The sequence below is a fragment of the Martes martes genome, assembly GCF_963455335.1.
Source record: "Martes martes genome assembly, chromosome: X".
In the NCBI taxonomy this organism is placed as follows: domain Eukaryota; kingdom Metazoa; phylum Chordata; class Mammalia; order Carnivora; family Mustelidae; genus Martes; species Martes martes.
The window spans coordinates 21,521,165-21,533,585 of NC_137897.1; the positions used below are offsets into that span (position 1 = coordinate 21,521,165).

The 12,421-nt window shown below is 38.3% G+C and overlaps 1 protein-coding gene across 1 annotated transcript; it reads right to left on the reverse strand.

Moving 5' to 3' along the window:
• Positions 1-2,713: 2,713 nt before the first annotated feature.
• PPP4R3C (protein phosphatase 4 regulatory subunit 3C) lies at positions 2,714-5,065 on the reverse strand (the record flags this gene model as incomplete). Its single annotated transcript, XM_080795853.1, has 1 exon — positions 2,714-5,065. One exon carries the CDS (start codon positions 5,063-5,065, stop codon positions 2,714-2,716), a length of 2,352 nt encoding a protein of 783 aa, XP_080651979.1.
• Between the last annotated feature and the right edge of the window lie 7,356 nt (positions 5,066-12,421).

Here is a 12,421-nt window from a genome sequence, read left to right on the forward strand (position 1 = left end):
TATCTGTTATATCACCTTTTCTTTGTTGGTGTATTTAGAAAGTTCCTCTGCCATAAAAATTACTGGAATTCATGTATTTAAAGCCCTGATCTTGATGAGCCCAGGGTGCCTCCCCAAAAATGCTCACCTCTATTTTATTGTACAGACGAAGCCATTCCAAGCTGTTCCTTCTTTTCATAAATAACCCACTTAAGGGTCCTTTTAAAATTACTTCTAAAAGTCTTGAAGATGAAATTAAACATTTTTGACATGGTACCTCCTTGCACACAGTATCCAGAGAGGCTGAACATTTTGGTCAATTTTTCACTCAGTGTGCAGACAGTTAAGGATTGCTCTTCTGTGTTTTGTTGCCCTCTTAAATGTTCCTGTAATAGTAGGTTATGCCATCTGATGGGCAATTTGCCTTTGCACCATTTTGCCTGTCATGTTGTTTCCCTAACATTAAGTAGCTGAGACTAGGAAAGGGCTCACAGAGGTTACGCAGCTCAATAGAAAGCCTGTCCTTTTTTCTTTGGTTTTTTTTTCTTCTTTTTTAACTTTCCATTACACTTATGCCCTCCTCCACCCTTACTTACAAATTCACTGGAAACAGTACAGCAAGAAATGCAAATATCCATTTTTTTTCTCCTGCAGTGTCCACTAAAAATTTTTTTAGTGTCCATTTTTTAACGGCTGATTAAAACTAGCTGAAGAGAAGAGAATAAGCAGGAAGAGCATAGAAAAATTGTTCATCTCTGTCTAGTTGTCAATAGCTGCTCTGTTAAGGAATTGGGGATACTCCCACCAAAACAAGGGGTTAAGCATATTTTTTTTTCAAAACAACACTCTGAGGATGCACGTAAATGTGTGTGCTCTGGATAACATTCCCCATGACACTCTAGCCAGAAGGAAAACATGACATGCTTTTGGAAAAAACTGCCCTTTTTAACATATACTCACAACATGAATAGTCCCATTACAGCATTTAATTTAACCAGCATGGCTTGAGAGATGTAAAAATGCAGTTTCCCTGCTGTGCCATGTGCTCAGCAATATGTGATTATATCTCCTGAGGTCATGTCCACACTTTAGCAGACTGTATGTCTGATGAAATGATTATTTCTTATTTTAAGAATATACTCTCTTTGTGGCACTTACACAACTCTCTCTTACTTTTGCATGAGATGTGTCTCCTATTGGCACAAAAGTACATTTAAAATGGTCTCTTTTATTTTTGGAATTACAAGGTGACTTTTCATAGTTCAGCATGGATATCATCAAATGGTGCAAAACAACTACGATGGTATTTTGAATGAAAACCAAAATCTGTCTGTGGAAAACTATACTTCATGTCCACACAGACAGCCCATCTGGTTCAAACAATGACCAAAATTGAAATTAAATTCTTCAAAACAGGAGAAACTGCTTCAGTTTTAGCCATTTCAGGAAAAATGGATCCAGTCAACTTGTTCCTCTAAAAATAAACCCTCTTAACTCTTTGCTACAACTTATTTTTAGAAATGCATTGCATTCACTCCTTTCATAAAGCACATTTCATATTACACCTGTTTGTTTATAGAAAAAAACACTTCAGGTACTGTAAGTGGAATTTGACATTTAAGTAGCTTCTTCATCCAAAATTGTTCCTAGATATTAAATGCCATCTCATCTAGCACTATTTTTTGTATGTTAGTCTTTGTAAATTATACTTTAAAAAAAAGATTTTATTTATTTATTTGACAGAGAGAGAGAGATCACAAGTAGGCAGAGAGGCAGGCAGAGAGAGGGGGAAGCAGGCTCCTTGCTGAGCAGAAAGCCTGATGCGGGGCTTGATCCCAGGACCCTGAGACCATGACCTGAGCAGAAGGCAGAGGCTTTAACCCACTGGCCACCCAGATGCCCCTGTAAATTGTACTTTATAACTTAACCTGCTGCTCTGAAGATGGACACAACTTTATTAAGGAGTCAGCAAATACCTTCAGAATTACTTTTCACCATCTGGCAATTGAAAGTGTTCTGTTCTACCCATCACCAGGGTAATAGAGGATACCTTTTCAGAATACTAGTGGGCTGATTCTTGGCATCTCTTATCTAAAAAAAAAAAGTTAAATTGACAACTGCACATTTTGAATCCAGCTTCCTTTTTTATTCATGAAAATACACACTGCAAGTTACTTCCCCCCCAATTACCCAGAGTCTGAATTTGTGTTAAATCTTCACAGATATGTGAATAGCTTCAGTTTGTTTTTTTGATTACAGTTGACTTTGTTTTCCATGTAAACATGAATTTTTATGACAAAAAAGGGCAATCGAAGCAAAGAAAACCATAGTCAGAGTCACTGGGCAAGTAATGTTACAGGCTTTGTAACTGCAGTGTTTACAGCTGTTTTTAAAATACAGCCCTAGAACAAAACTACATTCATTTATATTATCAACCAGTTTCCTTCCCCCAAACTAAGATTTTTTTCTTGCAAAGTAGTTATCATTCAGGTTCTGGTTAGTTTTTTAGTTTAGTTCTTTTTTTTTTTTTTTATGAATTCTGTGAACTTTGGTTTTTACAGAACTAAACCATCCGAGGTGATGACACTGACATCTTTGCTACTTATTGTATACTTAGAAGTTCAAATGAGAAAGCTTTTGGATTCAGACTTTTCAGCTAATTGATGTTTACTGAATATAGAATTTAGTATTAGAATATAGAATTTACTATTGTTGAGGGTCTCGTGTAAAGATTTTACAGGCTAAGATGTGGTCTCTTCCTAGGGGATGTTTCATCTTCCTTATCTTTTTCTTCATCATCGGGATGATTCATTAAGCCAACAGTGCTGCTACCCTGCAGGCTACGTGTTCCATTAGCAGCAGCAGCAGAATGGGATGAGGTGAATTTGTAGCCCCCTGAAGATGATCTTTTAGGAGGAGCCACCTTGTCTTCATTTTCCTTTGTTTTTTTAGTCTCCATAAATTTGAAACAATCTTGAAAATCATCTTCCAGTGGTGGCATAGTTGCTTCTCCTTCCTCTGAATTTCCTTTAAAACACTTTTCTTCCTTAGTGTCCACGACTCTGGTACCCCTGAGAAGTATTTTACTATACAGGATAGAATGTAAATTCTTCCGTATTTGATCCTGCCGGTCTTTTTCTTGTTCATATTTAATCTTCAATCCTTTGAATGTCTGGACATAGTCAATCGATTCAAGTGTCTTATAAAACTTTTCAACTATATGTGTAATGAGAGATTTGATATTTTCCGCTCTTATGTATTCAAACAGCTCAATAACAGCTGAATTCAACATATTGTACCGAGTTCCATTACCCAGAAAAGCTTTGACAACTGGCTCAAAAAGATTTCCCTTGATGATGTAACAATTATAAAGTTCATCTTTAAGGCCAATCATCCTTCTCATAAAGCGGAGCGCACTCAAGACCAGGAAAGTGTGCTTTGAATTCATCAAGATCAAAACTCTTCTTAGCAAATCTTTGCCCAAAATACAGTTTTTAATGTAGTATGTGTGATGTTGTACACAAAATGTGAGCAGCTCTAAAATTAAAGAAAGCAGCTGTGCTGTTTGATAATTATTGAGGCAATGTGTGTTGTTTTTGTCGGATCCAACTACACTATCCTTTTCACATATATCTTCCGAAGTGGTGGCAAAAAGTGGTGCTATGCAGTTGTGTATACAATGCTTGTAGAAAAAATTTAGAAATTCACTTCTTTCACATTTAGGAGATGTTTCATGCATGTTTTCTGGATCAAGAAGAGTATGAAGAAGTCCCATTAAATGAACAGCACCTCCTAGCTCAGGATCAGTATCGCAGATCATTTGCTCAATGACTAAATTAATGAAAAGTTTACCATCTTCACTCTCCTGATCTTCTTCCATGATAAATTCTCGAATCATGGATGGACTATACTCCACTAGATAAGTAAATATATCAGTAGCAGCTGACTTTATTTGCGAATCCTCCATGCTCATTACGATTTTAAGAACAGGAAGAATTCCCAATTCTGTCAGTGTTTTGAACAGAGCATCCTTGTTTGGAGGCTGTAATGTCTGAGAAAATGCACAGAATTCCTTGAAGAAAAGTAGCAATTCACGTCGTCTATCATCATCTGTAGCCGCATTCTTTAACTGTGCAAAGACTTCAGACAAAAAGTTATCATCATCCTGCAGCATGCTGACTATCTCAACCTTGTTGAGGAAAATAAAACTTTTAAGACTAGAAAGAAAGTTCTCTTCATACATGGATGGTGCCGGCAAAAGTATGTCATAGATGTACTGTATCCTATATGTCTGATGTATTTTTTGCCTAAGTTCACCATTTGTTATTGGTACAACTTCCTTGAACCTTGCATTTTGGGTCAAGAATTCCCTATGCCTTTTTGGCTGAGCCAAAGTAGGGTCATATTCAAGACATCCCACCACATCCATGATACACTCAGCAGAAAACATGATCTCAAACAGAGCTGTCTTGTTAAGGAATAAGATGCCTTTAATAATTACATGCAAATGATGTAAGCCTGCAGTGTCCCCTAGGTCCTCACAAGTGTGGAACAGCTGCAGCAAATTTTTAATATAGTTATCATTTTCTAAGATCAGAGCCAGTCTCTGCTTACGGATTGGTGAAGCGAGAACCAAGGTAATGAAGTCAGAAATCTCTTCAAGTTTACGGAGTTCACAGTTAGGCAGGTCAAACACATTATTGGTTTCCAGGACTTCATGCACTTGTTCCTCTTTGGATTCCTCCAAGAGATCTTGTTTGATTTCGATGGATGGATCTTTTCCCTGAACACGGCAAATTTCTTCCCAGATCTTATGGCAACCCTCAGGATCCTGGAAACTTAATGCCACACCGCGGCTCTCTGCTTCAGACCAAATAATCAGGGTTTCCTGTTGTTTCTGACAGGGCGTATTTGAATTTATCTTTGATTCCAAGATTAGTGAGGCGTGGCAATCCGACCTAATGAGCAGGGACACGCCCTGGAGGCGCTTCACGTAAGCGGAGGAGACGTTCCCGGTGCCGAGATCATCCCATTGTTGGTCCTCGTTCAGTGAGTAGACTTTTACACGATACCGTGTGTCGGCCATGGCGACCGCTGGCTTCCCGTCCCCAGCCTTGGTCTCGGTGTGGGGGGCCGCCGGGTCGCATGTGCCCGGAGTCGACTGTAGTTGTCGCTGTTCTGGCGGCGACTGTTGCTCGGGTGGTGGGAGGGGAGAATTAGGGTGGGAGGTGGAAGAGAAGTGGCGTTCAGGTGGACTCTGGTGGTTCCTGAGGTCTGCAGAGTTCCCCCGAGTCCCACTTCCCCTCACTTCCATCTTAGGTTTCCCTCTCTCCATTTTGCCCTCGCATATTCCTTCTCAACGTGGGTTTACGGAGTGAGCCTTTGGCTTGCTCCTGGTCGTCTGGGAAAGCCTCGACAACGGCAGGATTCTTAGGATTGTCGCAGGATTCTGCCCAGCTGAACATTCTAAATGTGTTGAGGCATTGCGGCCAAGCTTACATGGAGGCTTAGTGATTAGAGCAAAGCACTGTTCTTTCCATTAAAAAAATAATCCAAACAACAACAACAAAAAACCCTTTTGTTCCCCAGAAGCATTTTCACTTAACAGTGTGTAGGAGACTTAGGACTTTAAACGAAAGAAAGCCGAATCATTTATGTCCTGACCAATTCAACACCTTATTTCCTGATCAATTCAACATCATGTTGAGACTTCCCCACCCACCCCCCACCCACGCACCCCCCCCCCCAAAAGAAGCAGAAGCCAAGTGAAGTGTGGACTATTACTGACAGTCAGAGATCTGTAGGTGGGTCTTCTCCAGAAAGCCTGCCCTATGTATCTGCCACTCACTTAACCCACCCTTGGGGGAGGATCTTGTCCCCAGAAGGAGCTGGCAACTCTTTCATTCTGTTCAGCTGGGCCTGAAGTGCGGTCATTTACCACAATGGGAAAACCTTTTTTCCAATCTATAACCACACTCCTCGTTCTTAGAGGAGTGGGCCAGAGAGAAACTGGGTTGAAATTAGCTAAGAGTGCTACTGCACATCACAGATCAACTGTTTTATTTCTTTTCTTGATCATTACAGTGATAGGAACAACCACAACTAAGTAATAATACTTGAGTACTTATTAGTATTAGAGAAAGGTAATAACATAATTGATCACGTTAAATACTTGACTACTTTTTATGTTCAAGACAATGTGACAAGAATTTTTATATCTTTTTGTACTTAATTTTCATGAAAACCTAGTGATATAGCAATACTAAGGTTCCTTCTAAGATTAGGAAACAAACTTAGAGAAGTTAAATAAATTGCCAAAGGTCACACTCCTAGTAAGTAGAGGAACTCTGATTTGAACACATGTCTTTCCGATTCCAAAATTGGTTTTCTCAGCCATTGAACTATGCTAGCCCCTTCTTTTCTTGGCCTTCATTACATTTTATTTCACATTCCTTCCATCCATATAATTTGTAATCAACATAAAATTATCGAGAAGATGAAAGTCACGCACTTCCTTCTTTAGATCCACATCTGTGTATAGCCAACTGAAAAATAGAAGCTTGTATATGGCAACTTTGTTAAATATAATTTTAATAGTAACCAAGTTGATTTTTGATGTAGCAGCAACTTCTGCAGTTTTCTTTAAGAAAAATTTTTCCCCCAAACATTAACCCTGTTATGGCAAGGGAAAAACAGAAATGGGCCACGTCAAGCACATTTGGACTTGAAGAGCCTTGTTTCTAACTCATTTTACATAGCAGTGGAAATGTGTGACAGTTCTCAAGTAGAGCACAGAAAAACTCTTTCACATACCTCTTTTGCAATGTCGCCTCCAGGAGATTACAGTACAGGAATATTCCCTGGGACACCACAGCTGGGGCACTTGGAGACCTGAATGGAAATGACAATCATTTCATGAGAAAACTCAGATCAATGCCAGGATACTGCTGGTTTAGAAACCTTTACAAATCACTAATAATACACATTCTTACGCATAAGAATTAATAAATGACAAATACAAACACTGATATATGTACTTACTAGCTTAAAATTCCTGTCTTATTTCAGTGAGAGAATAGGCACATATGTAATATTTGACATGCATATAATGACATGCATGCTAATGGTCCAATTTTTTTTTCTCTGCTGTGGTTATATTAAAGTTTTTATCAGAATCAATTATAATACTGTCAATTGTCTGAATATGCCCTCAGGTTTCATTCTCTGAGAGGCATTCAGCATGAATCTGTGTGTTCTCACAATTTCATCACAGGGAGTTTCCCTTAGGCCAATTAAGGTCCCTTTATCTTAATTAGGTTAGGGAGAATCTCTTTGCAGTCAAAAAGAGTCTCAAGTCCAAATTTCTTGTTGCTATTTTTGTGGTAGATTCTCTCAGGCCCTGTCTTATTTGGTTTGGGAAGTAGAACAATGTCCTTTTTTGCTTCAGTAATTCTACCTCCCTAAGATTATGATTTTATTGTTGTGTTGTTGTTTTACAGAGAACATATAAATATGAATATATATGAATAACAAATGCTATGTTCTAGGAGCTGTGAAGTCCCTTTTATAGGTATTATTTATTTTTTATTTAATGCTCATACAATAATGGCCTGAGGAAGATATTATTACTTCCATATTAGAGAGGAAAAAAACTTGAAACTCCAAAACTGAATCATACGTTTGGTTCAAACCTCTGCAGTAAGTGATATTGCTAGGATTTGAAAGTAGACCTATATTATTTCAACTCTCCACTTCCCTGCTCCCAATATGCAAAGCTTTCTCTTAGACTGTACATAAATTGTTATAGCAGATCTTTATAACAATTGTGATTTTTTTTACCCCAACTATCACTGCTATTTGATGTTTCTCTGTTTTATTTTGTGAATGAATATCACTGAGGCTAGTTCAGAATTAAAATAGGTAGATTTGATGTGAAGACTCTGGATCCCTCTTCTGTTTTTGGATGCCTTTCTCTTTCATGCTTCCCCTGCATGACCTGAGGGTAGTAAGAAGTAGTTCTTGAGGATTCTGCCCTGAAAATAGTTTTAGATAAGGACCTTATAATTCATTCATATTTTATGACTACTAAGAGCATAAGTTTTATATTTCTCAGAGTTATTTTAGAAAATGATAAAGGAATGAGTCTACATTTCTGAATTTTAAGGATAACTTACTCAAGCCATATATATATTTTATATATATATCACTTGGATATCTAAGTAGTCTATCCATAAGAGGAGAGAACATTTCACGGTAGGAAGAGCAAGGTGATTTTTAATTTTATGAAATAGCATTAGAAATAGAATTACTCAAAAGTATCTCCTCTAAATTTTTCAACTTCAAAATCATTAGCAAAAAACACCCATGTATGTTCTGTACAAGCTCTCCAGGTAACTTATTTCATGGAATGTTGCCCTTTTTTGGCTACAATCACCACTAATTTGGAAATCTGAAATAATCTCCCCTGGCTTCTGCCTTTTCCCCCCACTAGTATATTCTCAGTACAATAGCTGGAGAGGACTCATTTAAAACACATTGTATTCTCCAACTCCTCTGCTCAAGATCAATGTGTTTCTGCCTTAGAATAAAAGCCAAAGTTCTAACTATGGTTTTTGAGGCCTGGTCCCCTTGACCAATCTGAGGTCTTCCCTTATCGTCTCTGTCTCTCTTCTTTTGCTACAACCACACTAGCCATCTTACTCTGTCAGAAGCACACCAGGCACACTCTTGCCTCAGGGCTTTTGTACCTGCCTTTCATCTGCCTGGAACACTAGTTTCCAATATCTACATGGCTCAGAGCCTTACTTCATTAAACCATTTATTCAAAAGCCCTTTTCTTCCAGTGAGACCATCCGTAAGTACCTTTTTTTAAAATCGCAGAGATCTTCTACCCCAACCCATCCATCTGTTTTCTTTGATGTATCTTTTTTCCATATCACTTAGCATCATCTGAATATTTTGTACTTCATTTGTTATGTTTTCTGCAACCACACCATCAGTTGTTTGATGGCTTTGATTTATCAGCTCGTTTTTCTCACTGCTGTGTGCCTAGCACTCTCCATAAAACATGATATATAGTAGTTTCTCAACAATTATTTATTGAATAAATACAAAAATGAATACATATTTTTTCTAGGATGATTTCCAATAATCTACTTACTTATTCTTCACAAAATTATGAGCAACACCTATGTATAGGCCCTATACCAAGCACTGGGGATAAAATAGTGAATTTGAAATTTATTTCCGGTTATCTTATGGAGCAAAGAAATAGTTTTAAGAGGAGATATTTCTAATTTACAGGATACATCTGGCATTTCCCCTGCTGCCCCACTCCCACTCTTCTTTTTTTAAAGATTTATTTATTTTTTTTAGAGAGAGAGAGAAGTGTGCACACATGCAATGGAGGGGAGCAGGGGCAGCAAGAGAGAGAGAGAGAAAATCTCAAGCAGAATCCCTGCTGAGCTCAGAGCATGCCACAGGGCTCAATCTCAAAACCGTGAGATCATGACCTGAACTGAAATCAAGAGTCAGACACTTAACCAACTGAGCCAACCAAGGACCCCCCTAATCCCACTCTTTTGGATTGTTTTCTTCTTACTGATGGAGACCAGGGAAGCAATATCATCCTGTTTTAGGCTTTTAACTTTATGAAAAACGTTTATTCCAGTGAGACCATCCTTAAGTACCTTCTTTAAAATTGCAGAGATCTTCTACCCCAACCCATCCATGAAATATTTGTGTTCTGTCAAACTCTTCTTTCTAAATCTTGGGCTAAATCACAGCTTTTCCATCAACTCTCAGGTATTGAAAGAACCCTAATTTTCTAATACTAAAATTTCTAGTCCATTTTAAGCTTCTATCTAAGTCATGTCTTGTCCAAAACAAGTCCATGGCCAAGCCTAGGATCAAAAGATGGAGAAGTATGCCCCACCTAAGATGGGAAAATCATAGCAAAATTACATAGCCAAGGATGTGGGGTGGGTGGAAGGAAGGTTGAATGGGGACATTAATGCAGTGTTCCACAAGCTTGACTATAACAGCTGTAACTCAGAACTTTAAAGGGCAAAGAGGGATATATGTTCACCTTGTATAAAGAATGTTAGGATGTGTGGATATTTAAAACTTATTAGGGGCACCTGAGAGGCTCAGTCATTTAAGTGTCCAACTCCTGGATTCAGCTCAGGTCATGATCTCAGGGTCATGGGATCAAGCCCCTGTGGGGCTCCATGTTCATTGGGTAGTCGGCTTCTCTCTCTTTCTGCCCCTCCCTGCACTCGTGGTCTATCTCTCTCTCTCTCTCTCAAATAAATAAATAAATCTTTAAAACATTTTATTCTCAGCTGAAAACATCATCCTGTTATATGTGCATTGCAACAGTTCCAGCTACTATCTTTCCAGTGCTCAGAGGTAAGAACCACTTTAAGTGTTTTTTGGATCCACCGGCAGTTTCTATTAGCACTACCCAATTTTCTACTGAGTGCTTGGCTTCCTTGGAAGCTCCACATCTTTTTGTCACATCACAAGGAATTAAAGGAGGAAGAAAAGAGGGGGTTGAGGGTAACGTTGTTCTCTTGACCGCAAGTACATTTTAGACTTCGACTTTCAGTGCCATGCTTGCCTCTTTTTCTTCTGTTCCAATAGTTTACTTCTCAACTTTTCAAGTTTTGTTTTAAAATGTACAGTTCATAGATCCCCTCCTTCTTTATCCTGATAGACCATATTATTTCCTGTTCCTACCTAGATCTCCACAAATAACACTAGCTGACTACTTACTAATTAGCTTACAACCATGTTATATAACTAATAGCAATGAGCATCACTTGGAGCTAAACACCACTCAGTGTTTGCTTAGAGGCAGTAATCGTCTTCATTTCTCCAGTGTAGCACTAGTTTTATTTATATCGTAAAATCTAAATTTTCACTTTTTTAGGCAGTAGTTGATTTCAACTTAGTATCTTTGCTTTAATTCCATTAACATTTAAGGGAGTGCCTTGAATACATTTGATTTTTTGTTGATATAATTAGATTGAGTTAGAGACAGAAAAAAAGTATTTTCATGATAAGGGGAAATCTCAAACACCTTGGCTAGTATTGGTTTTGGATATATTACTACTTAAAGTGTGAAGATCTGGTTCATTCCTCCTAAAAAATAACCTTTTGTGTTTTATCACTGCTAGGTGATCTGCTACCACTTTCTTAGGTGGGAGAGCTGCCATGGCCGTGTAGGAATTTATTTTTGAATGCTGACCTTATTCAGAAAAATATAAAACCTTTGTTTACAGTTACTTAAAAGAATAATTTTTAAAATCTCCTAACAGCACATTTCTTTATCAGATATATAAACAATATATACAACATCACATAAAACAAACATAAAAGGTTGTTGTAATCAACATGTATTGCATAACTTAAGTACAATGACTGTATTGTTCCCCGTGTCTCAAATGGCTCTTAGGATTATATTTTCCATGAAACACGACCCTGTAAAGTGAAATTTGATAAGGTCCCATGTCTTATGATCTCCTATATTTGTGTTTGTTTGTCTGTTTTATTGTTTGATTACTGAGGGTAGGATACTTGTTGCCTACCCAGTAGATGCCATTAGCATCTTTTCCCCAGGTTGTGACGACTCAAAATGTCTCCAGACACTGCTGACTGTCCCCCGGGGGGCAAAGTCATCCTCAGTTGAGGTCAACTACTACTAAATATTTTCAGTTCTCATCACCTAGTAAGTGTTTAGAAATGCACAAAGTAGTTCAAAAAAGAAAAATTTTGCCATCCCCCTCTTTTCATGTCCGATGTAGTAAAACCAGCTTATTTGTACTTTTGTCATCCCAGATTTCTATTAGCCAGGATTTCTGCACATTTATAGTGGAACGATGAATGACATTAATTATCAGACCTCTCCCCCAGATAATCATTACGTGAATCTGTTGTGTTAGTGACCACCTTCCTTTAGTCTCTTCTGTTTTCACACTCCTCTCTGCAAGTCCAGGCCCTTTAGCATCCTGTAAGGCCTCACCTCTTCACACCCATTGTGAGTACCTCTTCCCCACCCTGCACCAACTCACTGGCCTTGAGTGTTTCTTTCTTATGTGAGGCTTCTGCTCTTGCTACTTCCACTGACTAAAACTCCATGCCACGTGTTTCCATGTCCACCTCATCATCATTCACATTGCCTCTCAAAAGCTATTCCCTCTGAAGGTCTTCTCTCCCCGCACAATCTAAGACAGCACTCCCTTCTCTTCTCATGCTCTCTAGTATCACTCCATTTTAGCTTCTCAATAGAACTTTCCCAGTCTTATCACCAGATTTATCACATAAGTTGTTTACTCTTATTGTCTTATTCTACTCCCACCCCACCAAAGGCAAAGATGGGTCCAGGCCAGTCTTCTTCTCCCCTGGGAGACAATAGTCATTCAGCAAATATTTAATAGAT